We start from the raw sequence: 25,505 nt of genomic DNA, 5'->3' as shown, positions 1-25,505 counted from the left end.
AGGAGGTGAGTGTGTTGGTCCCTCTATCTCTTCCTTGTCCCAATCCCCCCCCTCACTTGCATTTCACCAGCTCCCAGGTCAGCCCTCTGGCTCCTGGCCCCCCCACTATTGCGATGGGCACCCCCTCTCCTCACGGTGCTGCACAGTGACCTCTTCCAGGCCTTACTGGGTGAGTAGCCCCAGTTTTCTGGGGGGGCGGTGGTGAAAAGGGCTGGCCTGTGCCTGTGAGGGCAGTTACTGAACTTGGGGGCTGGTTCGGAGCCTGGAGATCATTTGGTACAAGCAGGAGCCCCGGGCAGGGGTTATCCATCAGCATGCAGGTCACCAGCCTTGGCTAGAGGAGTTCCTCTGTCCTTACCAGGCAGGCGGAGGGGAGGTGATGGCGGGGGGCAGCCAGGGAGGCGGGGGGATGGGGGGGGGAGAGCTAACTCAGCTCTGTTCCTGTGACAGACATCCTGGACTATTATGAGGCTTCCATCTCAGAGAGTCAGGTAAAGGGGTGAGGGTGGGGGCCTGACTTCCCGAGGGAGCAGGCAGGGCTGGAGGGGGACCAAAGTACTGCTAATATGAACCTGAGACTTGGGGGCCCTGGGGACAACATCCTGAGTCAGGGGCAAGGAGAATGCACTCTTTCCGGTCCTGTAGCCCCTTCGCCCTCTTGCTTCCCGCTCTTGTTTACCTGCCCCAGTTTCAGGCACTAAAGAGTCTAGGACACAGTCACTTTTCAGGCTTCCTCCTGTGAATCCTGAGGGAGCACTAGGCCCCCAGGGATTCCCTCCTGCCAGCCCCTCCCTCACTCCCTACCCCCTACCATGGCCTTTCTCCAGTATCTCAACAACCCCGGGTGCCCCCAGCCCATCTGTGTGTGCCTCGTTGTCTGAGAAATGAACTCCCTCCTCACTGCCTCTGCTGTCATCGCTGGTGGCTGGCCGAGACTCCATGTTTGTCTCAGGGCCTCTGGGCTCCTGCTTCCTTCTCCTTTCCCATTATCCGGGTTCCTGCCAGCGCGGAAGCAGTTAACTCTGCCAAGGCACCCCCCCCCATTCTCGCTCCTCGCTCCCTCCCTCCCTCCCCCTGCTTCCTCTCTCCTCCTCTCTCCCCTTCCCTCCTCGGCTCCACGGCTCCCTCGGCCGCTGCCGCCTCCGACCCCCCCCACCCCACTCCTCCGCCACGGCCCCTAGCCCCTGGCCGTTAGGCAAGACCCCCCCCTACCCCGGGGCTCCCCGAAATCCAGTTCCCCTCCCCCACCTCAGCTCATGCCCCAGCCCCCGAACTCCGGGGCTGCCAGCCCCCGGTGCCCCCGCCCCTCCTGAGAATCGGGGTGTGCTCCCTAAGCCCCCTCCCCTCCATTGGGGACCCCTTTTTAGGGCCCCCTTCCCCTCCCTCCCACGCTCCCCTACCCTTCCCTTCTCCAACCCCCTCTTTCCCCTCTCACCCCTCCCCCCATCCTGGCCCCCCCTGCAAAAGTGGGGTGCGGAGGGGGGAGGGGTGAGAACCCACGGAGGGGAGGAACGAAACTCCGATGAAGTCAGAGCCCCTTACCCGCCGCCGCGGCCAGGCCCCCCAACATGGACTGTCTCTGTATAGTGACAACCAAGGTAAGCATGAGGGGGGACCTATAACCTGCGGGGAGGGTATGAGTTCGTGGGGAGGGTTTAGTCAGGCCTAATCCGCGGCTGGGGGCCCTGGGGTGAGAGCATCGGAAGATGTATCTGCGGGGGTCATAATTTAGTTTGGGGGTTCACATCTGAGAAAATGCTGGGTTTGGCCACAGGTGCCCCCTGGAGTGAGCCCTTTGAGGGTAATGGAAAATTGGGGGTATTCTGTGACTTGGGGGATCTGGTGGATTTTGAGGTTCACCAATGATGTTTGAGGGAGACTTATTTAAGGAGAAGCCTGGCTCACATGGGAGTCCTGCTTGCTGTATGTTAGAAGGTGGACTACATGGCGGGGGGGACCTCTTCCCTCCTGGGGGACGAGCTGGCTTCCAGGTGCCTTGCCCAATTTCACGGGGCTCCTGGCTTGAGGGTAGAAGGTTACTGGTTGTGAGTACCTGACTGGTCTGGGGGTGTCAGCTGGCAGGGAAGGGGTGGGCCTTCAGGCTATAAAAGAAGCGTCTCATGGCTGATACATTTGGGGGTGCTCTCAATTGGAGGGAACTGTCAATTTAGGGTTCGATCATGTGGAATGGGGATACTTGGGAGTTGTCAGAGAGCTGGGGCCTGACATAGGATCACCTGAGGGAATGGACCAGGTGAGGTTAGGATTTGGGGTACTCCCTTGGGAGGTAGAAGGTTGCAGCAGCTGAGGTTGCCAGCTCCTGAGGAGGAGGATGAGAGGTTTGGGGAGAGGGGATTTGAGGAGGGGCACCAGGTGCGTGGTGCAAAATTTGGGGGTGGCCCAGGCAGGTGCCCAACATCCCCATTTCCTCCCACACTGAATCTACGCCTGGTTGAGAAAGAGGGAGAAGAGCAGATGGAGGGGAATGTTCCTGTCACCCCTGACACTTGGGATCAAGGTGGGGGAAGACACCTGGATTTAAGGTTACTGGGGTGAGAAGGTGTAGGAGAAAGGCCGGGCTGGCAGCAGTGAAGATCTGTACAAGGGTGTCCCTGTGGTTGGAGCCTGGCAAGTGCAGGAGATCTTGGATGGGGAGCACTAGCAAGCTTCTGGTGGGATGCAGAATACCTAGGTCTTGGCTGTAAGACTCTGGGACTGGAAAGCTGGATGCCTGGTGTGTGGAGGGAGGCTTGGGCGGGTGGCAGGCAGCTGGGGGTTGGGGGGTGGGACAGGAAGTGGGGGCCGGGGAGGCGGGGTCTGGGTGAGTCACAGGCTGGGGAGGGGGTTATATTTAGTGGGAACTGCAGATTCTCAGGCGAGGGAGCTGAGGACACACATGTTCCCTGCCACAAACTCACATATGTGTATACACATGCAGCTACACATGCGTCATGCATGTGTGAGCATGGATGGAGGAGACTGGGGGCTGGGGACCTTTAAGTCCAAGCCCCCACCGCCTCTCCAGGGCTACTTGCTTATCCCCCATTTTGTGGGCTTTGGGCTTTCTCCCATACTGCTTCTTCTTCCCATCCCTGTAGTTTCAGTGGATTTTTGTGCCTCAGTTTCTCTGGCCTGCTCTCTTTTAATGTCTGTCTGATTCTCAGTTCCTCCTGTCTCCTGCCTTTAGCCTGCCTCTTAGCCTTAGGCTCCCTGGCTATGGTCCCTTATGTGCAGGTGTACACGAAAGCCAGTTGGAACGTGTGGGCTCTGCTTCCAACATGTGAACACACATACGCGAGCAAGGGTGAGGGGCTTGCCTGCAATGGCAGCTATTCCGGGAGGATGGGTTTATTCATCTCCCTTCAAGAATCCTGCTTCTTCGATGGAGCCCAGGGTTGAGCATCCCCGAAGGAAGGAGTCTTGCGCAGAGAGGATCATGCATTTTGTGGTTTTACAGAGGTGTGGAGACCCAGGCTTGCCACGTTCCTTGGCCGGAAAACTTGTCGGTCTCGGGATGGCGGGGACTCGAAGTCCCATAAGGCCTTGAGGCGCAAGATCCGTCAGTGTTGGCGAGTTGCTGCCCCTGGGGCTGTTGGGAGTTGTGGTTCATCTCTATCCAGGGCAGCGGAGGGTTAGCTTAGGAGGAGCCAGCAGGGGGCACATGGCACTTGTTCCCCCCCAAAATGCTGGGTGGGGTAGAGGGTGCTCATGCTTTGCGGTCGTTGAGCTTCCCAGCTCCGTCTGAGTCCTCCATCTTTCATTGCCTATATTTAGACTTCTGCCGCAGTAATTTAAGGATCATTTATTGAATGCCTACAATGTGCCAGGTCCTGTGCTTTGTGCTAACTCTGCCTTTATAGCTATCACTTAGTCTTACTCTGTGCCTAGCTCTCTGTCTGTATCTCTTGTCTCTGAGCATCTCTTTCTCCCACTCCACCCCCGTCCCTCCCCCTTCTCCCCGCGCTGCTGCCGCCGTTGCCATGGTAACCGGCGACGACTGAAGTTGCGTGGCGGACTTGAGGGCCGGGCGAGGGGGGCGGGGGGCGGAGCAGAACAAGTGGGGGAGGGGGGAAAGTGGGGAAAGACCGGGGGTATTTGGCCGGAGTCCCGGAGGCGAAGCGGTTAAACCCTCCGGGTGGTCCTTATTGGGCAAAGCTAAGATGCCGGGGGCGGGGCAGTGTGGCCAACGGCCTCATTCATTGGCCGACTGGGGCGTGGCGGAGGGGCAGTGTGGGCGAGGCCGGGGGAGCGAATGGGCGGGAAGTGGACGGAGGCGCGGTCTCCTGGAGGCAGGTGGGCGGGGTCTGGCTTACTCTACCAAGGGTGGCGGGCAACGAAAGGGGCGGGGCCTTAGGCCCGGGTAACCGGCCCGAAATGAGGGCGGGGCTGACCCGGCAGGGGCGTGGCGTGGTCCCATGTGCCGAAAGGAGACAGGGTTTGAGGGGCTTGTTGTCTAAGAAACTGCGGGGCGCGGGGGTCTTTGGAAAGGAGAATCCGGGGGTTGGGCGATCTGACGTCTCAGTTTTCCTAAGATGGAGGCCTGTTCGGATTTCATCAGAGCAAAACCTCCTACCTCAGCTCTATGTTCCAGGGAGACGGTTGCTAGGCGACAGCAAAGTCCTGGATTGCTGCGTTGCCAGGCAACGGGGAAACGGAAAATGGAGGGAAAAAGGAAATGGGGGATGGGGGAGGGTCTTAATGGGCCACAGCGCCCACTGGTGGAGAACTGGGGCCTGTGCATTTTCTTTTCTAGAAGGAATTTCGAGTTCAGCCTATTCCGCACTGGCTCCCGGATCCAAGCATTCTATCCAGATATGAAACTAGGACCTTGGGGGTCATCTCGGGGGCGCATCTAACAGATTCCAACCAACGGGGAGAGAGGGGGCATGGGTCAGGTTCTAGGGAAGTCTGTCCTCTCTACCATATGTAGGCATTTTAGAAAAGCCAGAGAAGCAGATTTTAGGAGACTGCTCACTGGGCTTTAAGCGTTGGAACGGTGGGCGTTCAATGGGAGAATATTTGGAAGAGATGCTTTCAGGTTCAGTTTGGGACAGAATGCAAGACATCTGAGGCAGTCATTTTGGGGTGTTATGGGAGATTTGTGGGTCACTGCAAGTTGCAGGCCAGATCTTAATTTGGTAAAAATTTTTTGAGACTTGGGTGTGGGGGAGATAGATATATTGGGGAGGAATCTTCCAACAAAGTTAAAATTCAGAATCATGGTGGGGGGAATGTTGAGATGTAGGGGAGGGCAGCCAGAAAAGGGAGTAATGTATGCATTTAAGGGGGAAAGAAAAGGAATAGGGAAACATCTCTTAATTTAAAGGTTTGGTAATAAATTGAAGAGGTTTCAATTGAATTTAGAAGGTCAGCTTTAAATTACATTAAGTATTCCCTGAAATGGGATTTGGTGGTATTGGGGAATGGTATATTAGAAACTCATGAGTATCTCATTAGGTTCAAGGATTTGGACAGGGGACCCCAAACAAATTTGAGGACTGCTTATTTGGGTGTTTACATTAGAGCAAGGGTAATAGTTGCACTAATTTCAAGGTCTCTGTCAGTGGATTGGGGGAATAGATATAATTTTAATAGGGATGATTTAAAGGGTAGATTAATTTGAGGGCACAACAGGATCCGTGGTCCTTCAACTCTTGGAAAGCGTTGTCTGGCTATCATGTGGGGCTTTCCCGCTGGTTAGAATAGGAGGTGTCTTAGCATCTGTGGGGATGTTGTATACATTAACAATCTTTGGGGAGGTTGGGGGGAGGGGATTGTGGGAGGCAGTTTAGATCCCTTGCGGGTCCTTCTGAAGTGAGGGAGAAGTGCTGCTTCCTTCCCTGCACCCTAAGAGTCCAGTGAGGTTTTGTAATAGTTAGGGCCTGGTGATTTTAGGGGTGGGAGATTAGATAGAATCTAATCCCAGAGAACCAGAGCGATAAATTGGTAAATTTTAGGAGTGAGGCTATTTGTAAAGGAATAGGAATATACTGTGGAAGGTGAAGTGCACAGAGAAACAGCTGGAACCAGGGAAGTTGATGGCTAAGAGGGTCTCCCCTCACCCCTTCTCTCCCATCGTGACGCTCTCCCGCACTGCGCAGGCGCCGTTCCCCCCCACCCCCCAGGCTGCAGCCTCCAGTTGCCGCGGCCGCCGCAGCCCCCGCCCCTCTGCCCCTCCCCCTCCCCCAACCCCGGGACCCTTGCTCTCCCACCCACCCCTTCCCCTCAGTCCCCCTCCCCTTCTCCATGTCGGCTCGGAACAGATTCGCCTCCATGTGTCTCTGCGTGGTACGTGCCGCGGTACGGGCTCCGGCCCCGCTCCCCTCTTCCCGGACCCCCCAAATCTCAGGGTGCAAGCTTCAAGTGCTTCCGCTCTTCCTTCTGCTTGGCGGGGTCTCTGGGTTGCAGTGTCTCGCGGACAGGCGCAGTGGGTCGCCCCTCCTATGATCATCCACTTTCACTCACACCCCTCTATTCTGGGGGTACAAGGCTGGGTTCCAGGTCATTCTTGTAACTGGGGCTCCGGTGAGGAGGGAGCCAAGGGGGAAAGAACAACAGTGACCCCCAGCCTTTTGATTTATCCTGTGCCTTAATATATTGGGGGTTCAGACTTGATCCCAATAGCACTGGAGCTGTCGCCCCGCGGCGGCCCTGAGTCCCTGTAGGGTAAAAGAGGGGATCCTCCTTTCTTGCCTGTCCTGCTTTAGTTGTCCTGTCATCTGGGATGAGAGGTGCTGACCCTGACCCCCACCTACCAGTTTGCAGTTTCCGAATGACTCTCTCCCAACCCCACCTCTCCAGAGGTTTTTTCCTTACTACATTTACTTAGAAAATGTCCAGGGACTGAGCACAGGCCCTAACCTCCTCCAGCCACATTCTGGGAACTTTGGTACCCTTTCCTTGTTCCCCATCTCCCTCACCTTGTCTTCCAGTCAGGAGGAGCCTTTTCCTCAGTCCTAGACACCCCCGCCCCCCATGGGGATGGGGCAGGGAGAGGTGTCTGCAGTCTCACTGTGCTACAAATTTACTTTCATCTCCTATCTAGAATAAACAATGAAATGTCCCTTTGCAAACTTCCATTTTCGTTATGTGCACCCTGACAGTTCATCGAGATTCAGGAATTTTCTGTGTGAGGTGGGGTGAAGATGGAGGGGCATTGGGCTCAAACCCTTCCCCTGACTCCAAAACTTGAAGCTGCAACCCTTGGCCCTGCCTCATGTATCATGCAGGGAACTGGGGGCCTTGTGAAGTGGGGGCACAGCTGCCTCCTCCCTTTCTCCCTGGTCCCTCCAGTTCTGGGGCTCTGTCCCTCAGCTCTTGCACTGTCCAGGCTGAAGACCGCCTTTTCAGGGTGTGGAATGACAACCTCTTTCATTTCATCGAATTCTGTTATCCAGGAGGGCCCAGCTTTGAGGAGGATTATTTAGCTTATACTTCCCCTAGCTTCCCTTCTTCTCCACTTTTGGTGTTCATGATATCAAAACCTGGAGGGAGCTTGGGATTCTCTCTCCAAGACTGTCTCCGAGTCAAGTCTCTCTCCAAGGCCAGAAAACAGAGTGTACCTTGATGAGCCCCTGTTTTCTTTCTTTAAGGCTCTTCAAATGTATCAAGGTGCTCCTGATCCCAGCTGTCTCTGTGTCCTGGGTTTGAGAGTCCATGTACCATCTTCCTCTTCCTATTCTCTTCCTTCATCCTTAACCACGGCCAAAGTTGGATTACATCCTCAGCCTTGGTTCCTCATCCTCAGAATTTTCAGAATCATACTGTAGCATCAGGCATTGACCTTGATAAGTTTCCTCCAGTTTGACCTTGTAACTGTTGGTCTCCAAATGTTGGGGTCCTCTCAGTTTCTCAGATACTTTTTTTGAGAGGGAAATCTTGCCTTCTCTTTTCACCCACGTGTACTGGGGAGTGTATTCTGTCTTCTCCAGTCTCTGAGGGAGCCCTGCATATGGTAGCCTCCCCCTCCGCCATGGAGCCTGGTGTTGGGGAGGTTTTGCTCCTATGGGAGCAGAGGCAGATGTGGGAAGACCCAGGCAGGGGCGCTGCCCTTCAGTATCTCCAGCTGCCCTTTTCCTCTCTCTGGTCCCCAGTTAATCTCATTTACTGGTGTCCCTATTAAGGTAGTATGGGAGGCCCTTGAGATGGCACGTGGTTAGTTAGGAAGGGAGTCAGGGGTCAGGTTGGGTCTTTCACTCCAAGAGGCCGGAGGGAGACCAGGAATTCATTCTGAGGCTCTACCCCCTTCCGTAGTCAGCAAACCTGGAAGCTGACACCCATTCCTGCCCCCCTTCTGAGCCCTACTGTCTCTGTTCCTCCCCCTTTCTCCCCCTTCTCCTTCTAGTATATCCGATTAGCTGCCTGGGCTGTGGGCGTTTGTAGAGGCGGGGGTAGACTCCTGGGGCCCCTTTGCCGATGACCTGGGAACCAGCGAGGCCAGCTGGACGGGTTTAGCTTTGTCCTGCCAGGGGGGCTGACGCCAAGTACCGGCTAGTTGAAGGGCTTGACTGCTGTCCCTGACTGGGGCCTGCAAGGTGCTGGAGAGCCACTCATTCCAGGGGTAGAGGCTGCAGTGGGGAGACTGAGGCAAGGAGGGCGGGGTGGGGTACAGAGTGGGAGAAGCAACTGGAAGGAGGCAGTGGGATTGAGGTAAAGAGGAAATGGGGGGAAGCTGATGAGGAAAGCAAGGACGCTGGGGATGGATGTAGAGAACGGGGATGCACGTGTCAGAGGGGCTGGAGCTCTGGTGAGGAAACGGACGCCGGAGGAGGGAGTGTGCTGGGTAGAAGGCGGGGGTCCTAGGCTGGGAGTTGAAGGAGTTGGGGGATGGGGCAGGGCTTTGGGAAGAGAGGAGAGGTGCCAAGGCCCTGGCGGGAGAGGGGGATGTGGGGAGGTGGAGAGAGGGGAGCCAATGGGCTGGAGGACAGGGAGGGGGAGGAGCTGGTCAGGCCCCAGGGCCTTCCGCACTGCACTGGCGGGGGGAAGAGGAGGCGCGCCGGGGCGGGCAGCCTGGAGCCCGAGGCGCTGGGCCGGCCCCTGTGACGCCTCCGTCCCCATCCCCAGAAATACCGCTACCAAGATGAAGACACGCCCCCTCTGGAGCACAGCCCGGCCCACCTCCCCAACCAGGTAAACGCCCCCGAGCTGGTGCACGTGGCGGAGAGGAACTTGTCCCACCTCGAGGCCGTCCAAGGGGTCGTGGGCCACGCCCACTTCTCCCCCCTCAAGGTAGGAGACTCAGGCGGCCCCCTCCCCAGTGCGGCCCTCGGAGCCTCGGAGCTACAACATCCCCCAAGGCCCGGTAGGGCGTGAGCCGTAGGTGGGGGGTGGCCGGGACTGGGGAGCTGGGCTTGGGCTCCTGGGGCCGGGGGAGGGAGGGGGCATTTGGGGCGTTGGAAACACCTGGTTACCAAAGAGGAGAAACGGAGGCCAAGCAATTGGGAGTGGGTGTAGGGCTTACAGCCAGGAGTGTGTGTGTGTGTGTGTGTGTGTGTGTGTCTGCGTGTCTGTGCGCACGTGTGTTGAGATGTGTGCATCCCCCAGGATGCTCTTTGCGCCCCATCCCTCTTCATTCCTTCACACCCTCCACCTCCATTTCCATTTTCTGCGGCCAGAGCGCTGCCCTCATTTGCTCTTGTCCCTTCGCTGCCTCCTCCCCCCACCACTTCCGGCCTCTGGGCCTGGCTCTCCAGCCCTTTCCATCTGTCTGGCCTGAGACTAGTTGCCTGGGCCTTTCTGCCTCCATCCCCTGCTCCGGCCTTTGCACCCCTCCTGTGCGCCACCCCCTCGCTGCCTTTCCCTCCCTGTTGGCTGGCAGGCTGGTTCTAGATGCTGTCTTTCTCTTCCTCCCACGCACTCTCTTTCTCCCTCTCCCTGATCCCCATCTCAGGCCCTCTGCGGCCTGATCAGTCCTCTGCCTCGGCAGCCGCAGCCGGCTCCCCCTCTCCCAGCTACCCCCTTCCCTACTCATCACTTCTCTCCTTTCCTCCTATGCCTCCCCTCTCCCCTCCTCTTGGGCTCTCACCTCCACCCGGATTTCTTTCTGCCCCCCCACCCCGCCCCGTGTCCCCCCATTATTATTCACCACCACCTGTTTCCCCTTCTCTTCTGTGCTCACAGTATGTTTTCCCTTCTCCAGTCTTGTTACCCAAGACCCTTGTTTCTGAGACCTTCCATTCTCCAGGCCACTTCCCAACTACTTCCCCCTCAATCTCCTCTCCTGGGGGCACAGGCTGGGGAGGATGGAGTGTACCAGGCTAGCAGGGAGATTCAGGGGAACACTGTGGGGTCAGAGGTGAGATTCTAGGATCTTGTGGGATGCTCTGGCAAGGGGAGGTTGTTGACATTTCACCAAGAAGATGGTGAGGAGGTTTCTGAGCCTGGAGATGAAGAGGCAGAGAGGGGGCAGCAGTAGGTTCTGGGGTGAGAAGGATGTGGTAGGAGAGGAATTGGAGAGGGAGAAAAAGACTGTTCTCAGGCAGGTAGCAAAGTGGAGAGGCAACAGAAGGGTAAGAGGTCCTGGGCCAGGAGACAGACAAGGATGAGACTGTGAAATCAGGGCAGCAGGTCGAGCTGATTGAGAGGAAGGAAAGGAAGGCTCTGGAGATGAGGAGATGGTGTAGAGGATTCCTGTGAAACTCTGGGGGCTGCAAGGAGTGAAGAAGACTAGAGATGCTTTTTTTCCCCCAAGATGGGGCCATTAAGTCCCTGGGGAAGGGGAAGAGGAGAGAAGGTGGTAGTTAGTACAGAACTAGGGAGATTTGGAATCTGAGCCCAGGAAGCAGAGGGAAGTGGAAGGAGAGAGTGCTGGAGGCCATGAGTGTGGGAGGGAGGTCCCACGACAAGGCCTGAGCTGGGGGACAGGAGAAGCCTCAGTTTTCAGAGGAGAGGGGGAATGGGTTGAGAATGAAGGATTGTGATTTGGTCATAGAATCTTGAGGGTTTGAGGATGAACTAAGGGAGAGTGGTGCTGATTTCTCTGGGGAATCAGAAATTAAGGTGGAGGATAAGAGCAGGAGACGGATAAGGGATGGGCCCGGATGGGAGGATGTGGACAGGGAAGTGGACAGGGAAGCAAGCAGATGGAGAATGGAAGATGGGAACTGAAGGGTGGGGCAGAGATGTAGATGGAGGATATCGGGTGGGGTAGAGAGAGGGAGGGGACACAGATGAAGGTAGTTGCGGATACAAGATGGGGCCTGGGAAAGGAAATTCTAGGATAAGGATGGGGATGGCGATTGAGGATAGGCTGTGGGATAGAGGATGGACGTGTGGATGAGAGTTCGGCAGTCAGTGGCTATTGGTTGGACAGTTAGCATCTGCTGAGATTTGAAGGGTCGGAGGATGGTGTTAATAGATTTATGGATATGAAATCAACTATAGAGCTTGAAAATGTGTAGTATGGACAAATAGCAGTAGGAGAGAGGAGGGACCCCTTTGGAAGGAGAGAGCGAGGAGTCTGGGGAATCCGTGATGAGTGCCTCGCGCTTGGTAGGCTCCAAATAAATACTTGTTTAAGGAGGAGATAGGTTGGGGACCCCGGAAGGAGGCTTTTGGCCGCCTTCCCCCATTGCCATGGAAACGTGGCTTCGGTTGCCCAGGCAATTGGGGAAGCCCCTAGGACCGGCCTAAAGCGGGCTCCGCCCTGGAGTCTAGAGACCCTGCTGCGTCGAGGCGACTGACGTCAGGGACCTGGGCACAGCCCACTTTAACCCTTTCCCGGATGAAGTGGTGGGCGGGCGGAGAGTAGATGAGAGGATAGGACCCGGATGTCTTTCACCACTCCCCTTTCCTGATGTGCTTTGCACTGCATAGGGTGAGGGGCGTACGGGAGGGAGGAAGGGAAGTTATTCAGGGTGCGCTGCGCCCTCAATCCTCCTCAGCCTGGACTTATTTCTGCCGGGCTAACGGGGCGGTGGGGGGGAGGGGAGGCGGGGCCCAGGTCAGGAAAGGCGGGGCTAGAGGATCCCTTCTGCCTTTGGGAATCTGGTTGCCCTTAGGCCACGCCCCATCTCCCCCTCCTGTTGTCCTGGCGACGGGGCCTCCAGGAGGTGGGTCTCCCCAGGCCTTGGCTGGGCTTAGATACCGTTGCTAGGCAACAGGGTCCCTAGAGGAAGGAGTAGATTGAATGGTGGGTGGGCGAGAGGGAGGGTGCGGCCTGCATCTGGGGGAACCCCGGATTCCCGGGGCCCAGGGTTTAGGGCAAATGTGTGTGAAAATGAGGGGCAAATCTGAGGGAGGGTTATGAAGGTATCTGGGTGTATGTGGGCCGATAGGGACAGGGATGGGGGCAGGAAGGGGGAGCAGGACCCAGGGGACATAAGCCCTGTGGTGTCTGTGTGTAGCACATAAGGCATGTAACACTCTGTGGTGTTACATCCGGTGAGACGCTTCCTCCCCTCAAGGCGGCCCCCCCCCAACCCTTTACCATCTGCTGCTCCCCCATCTGGCTGTCTCTCCCTTCCTCCTTCTCAGACACCTCCTTCCACATGCAGGGGGCCTGGGCTGGGCAGAATTGGGTCCAGCATGTGTATGTGTGTGTGTATGTAACATGGACTGAGGCTGGGTCCTTCAGGGAGTCAAGGGTAGCAGAGCGGGCTGGGTTAAGAGGCTGAGAAGGTAGCCAGGCCGGTGGGACTCTTGGTTACTGGCTCCCTCTTGAGCCAAGGTTCAGGCAGCTTTTCGTCTCCTTTTTCCCCTCACAGGCCAATTCTCCCCCTGTGATTGTCAACACAGATACCTTAGAAGCCCCGGGATATGTGAGTTGTTTAGATTTTGTGGCCATTACAGAAGAGAGGAGGGAGACAGGGAGGGCCTGGGTCCCAGCAGCCAGGGTAGGCCCAGGTTCTCAGGTAGGAAGTCTGTCTCACTGCTCTTGTGTTTCTGGCCCGTGCTGGAGTTGCAGGTGAACGGGACGGAGGGGGAAATGGAATACGAGGAGATCACATTGGAAAGGGTGAGCAGGCTTCTCCATCCGAGGTCCTCCCCCTTCGCTCCCTGTCTGTGCCTCGCTTCTCTCTGTGCCCATGTTTTCTGTGCGGCCAGCCTCTTAACCCTGCCCCTTCCTGCTCTGGTCACAACTCCCTGACCCGCTCCCCTACCCTCTTGCCCTGTCTAGAGTGGGCGGTGAGGGGAGCTGACCCTCTTCCCCTCCTTCTGCCCAGGGTAACTCAGGTCTGGGCTTCAGCATCGCAGGTGGCACTGATAACCCACACATCGGTGACGACCCATCCATTTTCATCACCAAGATCATTCCTGGTGGGGCTGCTGCCCAGGATGGCCGTCTCAGGTGGGGAGAAGAGACAGGGGTTAGGATGCTGGTTCCCTTGAAAGGGAGGGCCAGGGCAGCAGGAAGCTCCTGGCTCAGGCCCACTTTGCTGCCCTCAGGGTCAACGATAGCATCTTGTTTGTAAATGAAGTGGACGTGCGGGAGGTGACCCACTCAGCCGCGGTGGAGGCCCTCAAAGAGGCAGGCTCCATCGTCCGCCTCTACGTCATGCGCCGGAAGCCCCCGGCTGAGAAGCTCATGGAGATCAAGCTCATCAAGGGGCCTAAAGGTAGTAACCCGTTATGTCTCCACCCCCATCCCACTGTCTGCTGCCCCAAGGCCTGCTCCCCAGGTACCTGGGCACCCACCTCTGCCTTCGCCTCCATCTAGGTCTTGGCTTCAGCATCGCTGGAGGTGTAGGGAACCAGCACATCCCCGGAGATAATAGCATCTATGTAACCAAGATTATCGAAGGGGGTGCTGCCCACAAGGATGGGAGGTTGCAGATTGGAGACAAGATCCTGGCGGTGAGGACCCCCATCACTTTTCTAGCCCACACTTAGGTCTTGCCTACTGGTCCTGAGCAGGCCCAGGCGTCTTTATCGGCTCACCCTCAGTGCATCCGTCTTGAGGATGTTTCTGGTTCTGTCTGAGCTCTGCTTCCCTTGACCCTAGGTCAACAGTGTGGGGCTGGAGGACGTCATGCATGAGGATGCCGTGGCAGCCCTGAAGAACACGTATGATGTTGTCTACCTAAAGGTGGCCAAGCCCAGCAATGCCTACCTGAGTGACAGCTATGCTCCCCCAGACATCACAACCTGTGAGAGCCCTCCAAACCCCAGAGCTGCCCATGCCCCATCTCAGTCACCCCATGACATCCCTGGTGACCATTCCTCTTCAGATATTTCCCCTGAACTGGCCACAACCTCTGTCACCTCCTGTGGTTGGAGAATAGATGGAAAATCGGTCACCATCAAAGAACTAGAAAAGATTGTCAATAGTTCCTCCCCCAGAAGGCACAAGGCCCAGATGGTTTTATGGCTAATTTTATCAAATCCTCATGGGATAGATAATTCTTATGCTCTTTTTGCATATAAGAAAAGATAAAATCTCACATTTCATTTTATGAGGGCATTTGAAAATGGTCACAAAGATTATATAAAAGAAGGAAAGTAGGGAGTTCCCTGGTGACCTAATGGTTAGGATTCTGGGCTTTCACTGCCGTGGCCTGGCTTCAATCCCTGGTTGCAGAACTAAGATCCTGCAAGCCGCGCGGTGTGGCAAAAAAAAAAAAAAAAAAAAGAAGAAGGAAAGTATAGGCCAATTTTGCTTCTGAACAGAGATGTAAAAGTATCTAATAACATAGTTGCACAACAAACACAGCGGAATATTAAGGGAATAACACTGTCACAAAGTAGGGTTTGTTTCAGGGAATTAAAGATGGTTCCATATTATGAAACCTCTTAGTATGATTTATTGTATTAAAAAGTTAAGGGAGAAAAAGGGTAAGTTCATTTCAAACAGATGTGGAAAAGTCATTTGATGAAATTCATCATCCTATTTTTGGAGGGAAACTTAGTATACTAGGAACAGAAGAATTTTCCTCAACGTGATTGAAGAATAGTTATCAAAAACTAACAATGAACACATTACAATGATAAAATCCTAGCAGTGTGTACATTAAGTTAGGAACTAGGCAAGGATGCCTCTTCCTGCTGCTGTTACTCCACATTGCTTTAGAGCGGGGTTTCTCAATGTTGGGACTGTTGATAGTCTTTGTTGTAGGGGGTTGTTCTGTGCCCTGTAGGATGTTTAACAGCAGCCCTGGCCTCTGTGTATCAGATGACAATGGTACCCCTCCCCACCAGTGAGAACAACCAAGAATGTCTTGAGACACTGCCAAATGTCCCCTGGGAGGTGAAATTACCCTGCTTGAGAATCACTGCTTTAGAGCTTTCAGGCAGTGTAGCAAGAGAAAAAGAATAAATAGATGCTACATTTGAAAAGGGAGAAACAAACTTATCCTTATTTGTAAATTATACTTTTGTCCATCTAGATTAAAATCTAAGTGAATTAACCGAAGAACTTAGAAATAATATGTAGGGTTAAGAAAGTGGCCATAAAATGTAATGGGTAAAAAGATCCCTTTTGCCATAGGAGAAAAGCTCTATAAAATTCTTAGAAAAATAAGCTTGACAAGAAGTGTGTAAGATTTACATGAAGAAAATGATGAAACTTTACTGAAGGACATAAAAGAAGACTGAAGAATTGGAGAGTCACATCATGCTTCCTGACGCAAAAAGCATAATATGCTAAAGATCTCAATCGTCTCCAAGTTAATCTCTACATTTTATGCAGTTCTCATCAGAATTTTAATGTCCCCCCTACCCCCAACTGGAAAAATACATTTGGGAGAATAGCTAAGAAATTTTTGGTAAAGAATAACGAGATGTGACTGCTCCAACCAAATCTGAAATCATACTGTAAGACCATATTAAAATCACATGGTCTTGTTTCTAAACACCATAACCTACCAAAAGGAACCTTGGCTCCTTGGAGAAAGGGCCAATTCCAAATCTTGAGCAAGAAATGTGCAAGATGAGCTTGTAACATCTTTCATACTAGAAAGCAAGGAAGATATGAAAGGGTCGTGTCAAAGACACAGAAGTCAAGTTGAAACTGGCCATTCAACCAAAACTCATTAAATATGTTAAAATCTACAGGATTATAATGATACTTCAAAACAATTGGGTACCTTTAGAGGATGCTAGAGAACTCATCCATTCTGAAAACTGGCAAATAAAGGGAAAGAGTCAAGCATTTATTCTCCCTTCCTGTACAAACTGCACCTTAGAGTAACCAAATGGTTGATATGGGAACGTTCTTTTTTTTTTTTTAATCTTATCTCTTTATTTATTTATTTTTTGGCTGCGTTGGGTCTTCGTTGCTGCGCGCGGGCTTTCTCTAGTTGCAACGAGCAGGGGCTACTCTTTGCGGTGCGCGGGCTTCTCATTGTGGTGGCTTCTCTTTGTTGCGGAGCACAGGCTCTAGGCACACGGGCTTCAGTAGTTGTGGCATGCGGGCTCCGTAGTTGCGGCTCGCGTGCTCTAGAGCGCAGGCTCAGTAGTTGTGGCGCACAGGCTTAGTTGCTCCTTGGCATGTGGGATCTTCCCAGACCAGGGCTCGAACCTGTGTCCCCTGCATTGGCAGGCGGATTCTTAACCACTGCACCACCAGGGAAGCCCGGGAACGTTCTTTTTTACAGACGAATTCTCACTAATAAATGTTCCTCCCTCAAAAAAAAAAAAAAAAAAAACAACGTAGAATATTGGCGCTATTTTGCTGTCCCCAGAGAACTCTGAGGACCAGGCAGTGATCATCAGTGGCTGCTAAAACTCTTAGGTGAAAGCCTGATGGGGAGCTTTATAATGGATGGATCAGGCTGACAATACCTGAACCTACAGATTTGTCTTACCTAAGAAAAGGCAACCGGACATTATTGCATCCTGTCATGATGCAGAAAGTACTCAGCACCACCTATGAAATATTCTTGCCAAAACTGAACTTGAGTCTCTTTTCGGATGACCAGTGTACAGGAGATACAAGGCAGAGGAGCAGGTTAACACCCCAGGGACAGGGATGCAAGCAGTGATTTACCTATTAGAATTTCCCTAGTAGAATGTGGGAAATTCTGCTAGACAAGGGCCCTAGTTTTTTCAACAAATGAATGGCCAAGAGGGGGAAAAAAAAAGGGAGAGGAATTTCATAGATGAAGGGATTTGAGAGATGCTACAACCAAACGAAAAACCCCAAAGCCTGGTATTAATATTCTCCTTGGCTCCGTGATCCCTGCCATACCGAGGTCACGTACCCTTCAGATCCACTGTCCCCTAGGAGCACCAACCCCTACGTCACCTGTGAATTCCTGCCCCTGACATTGCTGTGACCTGACGCCCCCTTTACCACCCCAGCCTTGTTTCTCTGGCACAGTAACTTCCCCTTACCCTGAATCTGGCTCTGCTGATTCCCTAGGGAGGAGGTGGGGTGGTGGGCGCTGTCTTCTTCCACGCACTTCCATCTCATCCTTTCGCCTACATCTTCCCCCAGCCTATTCCCAGCACCTGGACAACGAGATCAGTCATAGCAGCTACCTGGGCACTGACTACCCCACAGCCATGACCCCCACCTCCCCTCGGCGCTACTCCCCGGTGGCCAAGGACCTGCTCGGGGAGGAAGACATCCCCCGAGAACCGAGGCGGATCGTGATCCACCGGGGATCCACGGGCCTGGGCTTCAACATCGTGGGTGGCGAGGACGGTGAAGGCATCTTCATCTCCTTCATCCTGGCCGGGGGCCCTGCGGACCTCAGTGGGGAGCTGCGGAAGGGGGACCAGATCCTCTCGGTGAGGGAAGGCCAGCCCCTGCCCGGACCACCCCCTCCCCTGAGAGCAGAGCCCTGTAGGCTGGAGCCTGGCCCGCATCTCCAGTGACTCAGCCTCTCCTGCTCTCTAGGTCAATGGTGTTGACCTCCGCAACGCCAGCCATGAGCAGGCTGCCATTGCCCTGAAGAACGCGGGTCAGACAGTCACGATCATCGCTCAGTATAAACCGGAAGGTATCGGGCCTGAAGCGCGCCTTCTCGTGGGCTCAGCTCTCTGTCTCCTCGGCTCCTGGCTTCAGCAGGGGGAGAGGGAGGGTGGCGGTAGTCTGGGGCCCAAGCTCAGGAACCACCTTGTCCTTCCTCAGAGTACAGCCGGTTCGAGGCCAAGATCCACGACCTTCGGGAACAGCTCATGAACAGCAGCCTGGGCTCAGGGACTGCCTCCCTGCGAAGCAATCCCAAAAGGGGTTTCTACATCAGGTCGGACGCTTCCCAGGCTGGGCTCCTCGTCCTCCTGTGCCCCTCGTCCCCCAGCCAGCTTTCCCCCTCAACCCTGCCGGCCCCCACCTCCCCCAACCCCTGCCGGCCCGACACTCAGCTGGCGTTCCGCACAGGTTAGCATTGTGAAGTACTCCCTATGATCCCTACTGCCACTAGCCCCGGTCACCCTGGCACCTCCCCTGGGACCCCCAGCTGTCCCACAATCAGGTAACTCAAAGGTTAATGCCTGGCAGAGCAGGGGGCCTCTCGGCTTTTGGAATATACTGCCGCAGCCTGCCCAGCCCCATGGGATAATGCAGTCTAGGGGAGGTGGACCACCGCTCTCTCCAGTCTGTCCCCATCTCTCCGGTGGCATTTTGCTACCTTCTTAGGGCTCCTTCTCCCATTGGCTCCTCTTTCTCATTCTCCGCAGGCATAGGCGCTGTGTCTGATGCTTTTTCCCTTCTCTCCCTTTGGGGGCCCATCCACTCCCATGACCTCACCTGCCACTCGCTCTGCAGATGTCTCTCAGAGCTGTCAGCTCTGGCCTGACCTCTTCCTCGAGGTCTAGACCTGCAGTTCTGGCCATCTGCTTTCTGGACACGTCCATGGGGATGTCCCACAGGCATTCACACTCAACACGTCCCAAACTGTGAGCTCACCTCTTTCTCCCGTGCACTCGTGCTCTCTGTCCCACCCAGTCAGTGTTCTCTCTCCCTGAATGGCACCTCCATCCGCCCAGATGCCCGGCTCAAACCGGAGCCTCGTTTGGCCCTTTCCTCCCTGCAGGGTTTGGCTGGCTCCCAGGGCTGGTCAGTTCTGACTCCCAGGTGATGCCGGGCAATCCTGGGGTCCCTTCCCATCTTTCTAGCCCCAGTGCTCTGCTCAACATCTCTGCCATCTCTGCGGTCATTCCTTCCCTTGTCCTGACCTCAGGGGTTGTGACTTACAGGAGTTTCATACTGCTGAGGGTAACCAGAGTTTGCAAAGAGCGATCTTTTTTTCTTTCCCTACGAGTTTGAGTCCCTGTTACCCCTGTGACTGTGACGTGTGTGCATACTGCAACTGCTTTCTTGGGAGGGTGCCGTTCTAGATCTTACTCTAGAAATTGCACTGAATCCATAGCCTGTCTGATCCTTGACACAGTGTGGACTGAATGACAGTTCATAGTTATGGTGATTATGAGTTTTGGTAGCGCTTTTGGTCCCCACACAGTTCTTGGGTTTCTCAGAATCCACGGCACCTGTGGGAGAGCCATCAGCAGCCGTGCTTGTCTGTAGACCCCGGGGCAGAACCTCCAGGTTGGGTCTTGGGGGACGGAGTCCTCACCAGGCTCTGACCAAAGGCCGCCTGCCCTCCAGGGCCCTGTTTGACTACGACAAGACCAAGGACTGTGGCTTCCTGAGCCAGGCCCTGAGCTTCCGCTTTGGGGATGTGCTGCATGTCATCGACGCCAGTGATGAGGAGTGGTGGCAGGCGCGGCGGGTCCACTCTGACAGCGAGACTGATGACATCGGCTTTATCCCCAGCAAACGGCGGTGAGCCTCCCTGCCCCAGGCACTGACGCTCCCAAGGTCCCCAGGGTGGGCAGCCAGTAGGGAGGACATGGGTCTGCCCACTGATTTCTTGGGAATCTGTCTGCTGGACCTTCCCGGGCACCTTGACTCACATGAGCACTTCCGGCAAATGCCTCATTTAGGAGCACGGGGCCCAGGGGCTGCTGAGAGATGGGGTTCTCAGCTGGCCTGGGGTGGGGCCATCGGGCTCCTCACTGGGTGTTTCCCTACACGCCCCTTCCACCATCCCTCCATGTATCCCACAGGGTTGAGCGACGGGAGTGGTCAAGGTTAAAGGCCAAGGTAGGTAGAGGAGGCCGTGAGTTTGGGTGGAAGAGTGGGGGGCTCGTGGGGCTGGACTCTTGACCGATCGCATGGCCTGCTCTTTCTTCCTAGGATTGGGGCTCCAGCTCTGGATCACAGGGTACGTAGGGTCCGTTTGGGAAGACCTGAGGTGAGAGGGGCCCTGAGCCTCGCTTGAGTCCTCGGGACGGCAGCACAGGGCCCCGGGTCCCCTGCCTCAGAGCCCCCTTGCAGACGCCCTGCCTCCCACTAGGTCGAGAAGACTCGGTTCTGAGCTATGAGACGGTGACACAGATGGAAGGTGAGGTCTGGCTCTGCGACCTGGCCCAGCCACTCCTGCTCCTGCTCTGCTCCCCGCCTGACCCCGCCCTCTCTCCTCAGTGCACTACGCTCGCCCCATCATCATCCTCGGGCCCACCAAGGACCGCGCCAATGATGATCTCCTCTCCGAGTTCCCCGACAAGTTTGGATCCTGTGTTCCCCGTGAGTGCCGGGGCCTTGGAATGGGTGGGGGGGCCCAAGGGGTCACACAGGCAGAGCCGCTTCCGGGCATTGGGATGCAGCCGGACACAGAGGTTCTCAGAGAAGGGTGCTTCTCAGCCACCCTCATGTTCCACGGTGACCTTTCCAGGCCGGGGACTTGGAGGACCCGGGGTTGCTGAGGAAGGTGGCTCTGCCCCTCCTGGGTCTCAGTCTCCCCAGCTGCCCCCTTCCTTGAAGGACTGGCTGGGCACTCTGGCGGGGGGGGTCACTGTAGGCAGGGTTTAAGCTAGAGGGATGGTGGTTAGATCTTTGGGTGGTGGGGTGACTTCCTGGCAGATACGACACGGCCCAAGCGGGAGTATGAGATAGATGGCCGGGATTACCACTTTGTGTCGTCCCGGGAGAAAATGGAGAAGGACATCCAGGCGCACAAGTTCATTGAGGCCGGCCAGTACAACAGCCACCTGTATGGAACCAGCGTCCAGTCCGTGCGCGAGGTGGCCGAGCAGGTAGGAGCCGCGGCACCGTCCTCTTCCTCCCCGCCCCCCCCCCCCCCCCCCCCCCGTGGCCTTCCTTCAGCTCTCTCTAACTCTCTCTCTCTCTGTCTCTTCCCTGCTGGGTCTCCACTCCGCTCCTCCGCCTCCTTCTCCTCTTGGGCAACTCTGTCTGACTGGCTGCTCTCTGGTGCCCCGCTCCCCCTGCCTCCCTCCTTCCCTCGGTCCCTGACCCCAAACTCTGCTCTGCCATCTGTCCCCTCTCCTCCCCTGCCCTCCTCCTTGCCCCATTTCACCTCTCTTCCTGTGGCCTTGCCCTTGGTGGCTCGGCCTCCCCCCACTCGGTCCCTCCCTTCTGCCGGCTCCCCTTTGGCCCTCTCCCCTCTCCCCTCCCACTCCTCTGCCACCACCTTCTCCCTGCTGCCCCCACCCTGCCCTCTCCCTCCATGGCTCCTTTCTCCATCTGCATCTCCTCCCTCCCATCTGTCTCTCCTTGTTCCTTCCATCTGTCTGTCCTCTGTCCGTCCTCCCCTCCCTCCTCCCTCTATCCTACTTCCTTTCTCCTTTTTCTTTGCTTCTCGCCACTCCCCACCTCCCCCCGCCTCTTGCTGTGCCCCATCTTTTGGTTCCTCACACCTCCCTCCTTCCCCCCACTCCCTCCCTCCTGTGCTGGCCCTTCCCTTGCTCTCCATCTGCCCCTTGCCTTTTTCTCTCTGTCTTTCATTCTGTCTATCCATACCCTTCCTGTCTCAACTCTCTATGTCCACGTGTCTTTCGACATCCATGTCACTCCCCTTTCGGCCAATCCCCCGTTCCCCACCTTTCCATGCACTGTGTCCTGTCCTGGCGCCTGTGTCTGTCCTTTCCCGCCACCTGCTGGTCCGCCTCCGCCCACCCTGCCCGCCCCCAGGGGAAGCACTGCATCCTCGATGTCTCGGCCAATGCCGTGCGGCGGCTGCAGGCGGCCCACCTGCACCCTATCGCCATCTTCATCCGCCCCCGCTCCCTGGAGAATGTGCTGTGAGTATGGTCCCAGGGGGCTTCACCTCTGCTCGCCCACACCTGTGGCTCTGGGCCTCAGAAGGCCTCTGTGTTGAACTGTCCCCTCAGAACCCTGGACAGCAGCTCCGGCAGCCCTTGAGGGAAATCTGCACCTAGAGCTGGAACCCAGAGGATACAGGGAATCCCAGGCCTCTTTCCTTTTCTCCTGCCCCGGGTTAGGCAGGACTACAACTCCCAGCAACCCCTGGGGTACACACCTGCTAGGCCGAGCCAGGGCCTGGGGGCTGTCGGGAGTTAGGGTCTGAAGTCCTTCACTGGGGCTGCCGGCTGGAAGGATGAGGCTCTGGAGAGGTCCCTGGAGTGGCCACACCCGGCTGGGGTGGGTCATGGGGGGGGGGGGGCCCGTCTGTGGCCCCAGAGGATATTGGGAATTGTATTTTTTGCTTCGTGCTCCAGATAAGAAAATACTGGTTGCGACTTCACAGCCCTGGATGGAGGGGATAAAAGGTGGGGCAGGACCCACCCTCAGGTCTGTGTGTCTCTCACTCTCCTCCACAGAGAGATTAATAAGCGGATCACAGAGGAGCAAGCCCGCAAAGCCTTCGACAGAGCCGCCAAGCTGGAGCAGGAGTTCACAGAGTGCTTCTCAGGTGAGGTGCACACGAGGCACCCTTGGCTCAGATTCAAAGAGGGGGCCCCAATGGGTGGGTGGTTTAGAGAGAGGTGTCCCCTTTGGGTGGGTGCAGCCCCGTGGCACGTGGATAGGAGAATTAGAAAAAGGTGCCCCTCTGGGCCTGACTCCCTGCTCCCCCCTACCCCCAGCCATCGTGGAGGGAGACAGCTTTGAGGAGATCTACCACAAGGTGAAGCGCGTCATCGAGGACCTCTCAGGCCCCTACATCTGGGTCCCAGCCCGAGAGAGACTCTGATTCCTGCCCTGGCTTGGCCTGGACTCGCCCCGCCTCCATCGCCCAGGCCCTTGGTCTGGACTGAATTGCCCACGCCCTTCGCACCTCCAGCCTCCCTCCCACCCCTTCTTATTTATTTCCTTTCTAACTGGATCCAGCCCATTGGAGGGGGGACACTCCTCTGCATGTATCCCTGCACCCCAGAACTGGACTCCTGAACCCCAGGAACCTGGGGTCTGGGGGGGAGCCCTGGGCTCCTGATCCCGAGCCCTAGCTCCTTAGGACCCCTCACCCCTGCCCGCCCCCAACGCACACACAGACCCACCAGGGGCCACCTGCCTTCCCCCATCTTCTCCCACACACATTCCGGAAGTCAGGGCCCCCCTCAAGGAGCACCCCGCTGCAGGGATGCAGGGCTACAGGCCTCCGCGCTCTCCCGAGGCAGGGTCTGGGGTCCTCCCTGCCCCCATCATAACTCCTCCTGTCCCTTGATTTCTCATTTATTTTTTTCCATTTTTTTTCTTCTCAAAGGTGGTTTTTGGGGGGTAAGTAGGGGGACTCCACTGTGAGCCCCCTGCTTTCTACATGCCCCCCACCTTTTTTCTTTGCCGGTTTGCATGAGTGGAAGGTCTAACTGTGGCTTTTTTTTTTTTTTTTTTTTTTCTGGGATTTTTTTTTTGGGGGGAATGGGGAGGGATGGGTCTAGGGAGTGGGAGTGTGGGAGGGGGGGACAGGGTTGGGGGTAGGGTGTCCGGGAGCCAGGGGAAGACTGGAAATGCTGCCGCCTTCTGCAATTTATTTATTTTTTCTTTTGAGAGAGTGAAAGGAAGAGACAGATACTTGAAACCTGGTGTGTGGCCTGGTTATTTGGGACCCGGGTGAGGAGGGAGACCGGGTGGGAGCATAGGGATGGGTCTGGTAAGGTCAGATACTTCTTCCCCGCCCTGCATCCCCCACCCCACAGGATAGAGTGGCCTGAAAGGGGCCTTGGAGGAACCTGCAAATCAAGGCTCCAGAGTCGTTAGTGAAGAATGGGCCTGGGGGTGGGGTGGGGCGGGGCTGGAGCTCCGTCCAAGGTCACTGACAGACCCAGAAAGAGAACTTGCAAATGTAGCCCAGCCCTGACCACTCCCCTGGGCTGTCTCAGTCCTGTCGGGCAGCACAGTGGTCTCTAAAGAAAATAGTGAGGACACTTCATTCATGTTCATGGAGCCGTGGACAGAACTGGGCTCTGGCAGTGACCTTCAGAGAGGTTTGCCGATAAGAAATGCTGTGTGAATGAATATTCATTGGATTTCTTTATGTCTGCCCCATCTCTATAGGAAATATTTGAAGCAGTTTTGCAAATAATAAGGGTAGGAAAATAGAACGTGATACCAAAGGTAAAAATAGGAGAAACAGATGTATTAGCTATGAGGGTAAATATGATTTCTGAGCTTCCTGGTAGACAGGGCAAAAAGGGAAATGGTCCATTACATACATACATACATACATACATATACATGTATGTTGTGTGTGTTATGAAGGAGAAAAACTTCTGGCTCTTTTAGGGAGTCAGGTTTAACTGGGCCCTAAATCCTAACTGAAGTTTCTCAGATGCTGCTCTGTAGATACTCGTTCTCAGCTTCCCTTCTGCCACTGTTCATATGCTTGACAGGCTCCCCTCACACCAGCCTCAACTGCAGCATAGATGAGCCATTGCTGGCACCAGCTGGGGGATCCCACCTACCCCTTTCTCTCTCTCATTCAGGGACCCCAGGGAGGAAGGCTGAGGTGGGGTGGTTAAGTCCTGAACTGTGCAAAAGGGCAATTTTGTAGCCACCCCTGCCAAAGTTGAGAGTTGGATGGAAAAGACCAACCCCCAGGGGCAGCGTTGAGGGGTGCTGCCCTGGCCTGACTGGATCCAAGGCTAGAGGCGGAGATCCCCAGAGGTGTGGCCCTTAAAGCAGGGGTCCTCTCTGGATCGCCCTGCTGGTTTTTGAGCAGCACTCTATCCAGCAGAGGCCAGTCCTGGGGGTGGGGCGCGTTGGGGGGGGGGTTCTGCCTTTCAGGAAACGTCCCAGGTGATTCTGATGTCTCGCTGGATGGAGAAGCACCGCCTTTTCCAATAACCCTTCTTTTAGCTTGATTCTGCGTAGGAGCAAATGGTTTGAGGCTGTGCTCACATTCTCTGCCATCGGCTGAAGGGAGAAAGCTGTGAGCTGAGGAAGGTGTGTGCAGGTAACCCGTCTGCATCTAAGGGGTTAAGGAGAGTTCACTGAGAAGGGGTAAAATCCCCTAGTTCTGCATGCGTTATGTTTTAGGTTACAACACTAATACACGTACCTTACAAAACTGCAAATAAATATAGAAATACACGTGGTTAAAAAAAAGTTCCTTCCCCATCTCATTCGACGTACTCCTCAGAGGGAAGCATGTTAGCAGTTTGGGATGTATTCTTCCAAATCTATAAAGAGCTGTTTCCTGGCCCTTTAGGGAGACCACATGTGCTTGAGTGGTAGGCGCGCTGGGTTCCCACACAGACTGGAGTTCAAAGCCTGACCCTCTTTTTTTTTTTTTCCCCCGCTTTTATTTATTTTTAAATTTATTATTATTTTTAAAAAGCCTGGCTCCTCTTCACCCCCCTCTATT

General features: G+C 55.4%; 1 protein-coding gene across 5 annotated transcripts; it reads left to right on the top strand.

Moving 5' to 3' along the window:
- The first annotated feature begins 1,114 nt into the window (after positions 1 to 1,114).
- Positions 1,115 to 23,546, top strand: DLG4 (discs large MAGUK scaffold protein 4). 5 transcript variants are annotated; one of them, XM_059907499.1, is made up of 20 exons: positions 1,115 to 1,598; positions 9,064 to 9,228; positions 12,705 to 12,758; positions 12,905 to 12,955; positions 13,164 to 13,288; positions 13,387 to 13,556; positions 13,658 to 13,794; positions 13,943 to 14,087; positions 17,375 to 17,670; positions 17,780 to 17,882; positions 18,014 to 18,128; positions 19,490 to 19,666; positions 19,951 to 19,987; positions 20,081 to 20,108; positions 20,241 to 20,288; positions 20,369 to 20,470; positions 20,807 to 20,979; positions 21,875 to 21,984; positions 22,525 to 22,616; positions 22,789 to 23,546. In XM_059907499.1, the coding sequence occupies exons 1-20, from the start codon at positions 1,569 to 1,571 to the stop codon at positions 22,893 to 22,895; spliced, it is 2,265 nt and encodes a 754-aa protein (XP_059763482.1). In that variant the 5' UTR covers positions 1,115 to 1,568; the 3' UTR covers positions 22,896 to 23,546. The 5 variants fall into 5 exon arrangements, with proteins under 5 accessions (XP_059763482.1, XP_059763481.1, XP_059763485.1 ...); XM_059907498.1 differs by having other exon boundaries at positions 12,705 to 12,759; positions 12,897 to 12,955; XM_059907501.1 differs by having other exon boundaries at positions 1,116 to 1,598; positions 9,064 to 9,129.
- The last annotated feature ends 1,959 nt before the right edge of the window (positions 23,547 to 25,505 follow it).

This window comes from Balaenoptera ricei, chromosome 20 (genome assembly GCF_028023285.1).
Source record: "Balaenoptera ricei isolate mBalRic1 chromosome 20, mBalRic1.hap2, whole genome shotgun sequence".
Classification (NCBI taxonomy): domain Eukaryota; kingdom Metazoa; phylum Chordata; class Mammalia; order Artiodactyla; family Balaenopteridae; genus Balaenoptera; species Balaenoptera ricei.
This window is presented reverse-complemented; position numbering and strand designations above follow the sequence as displayed.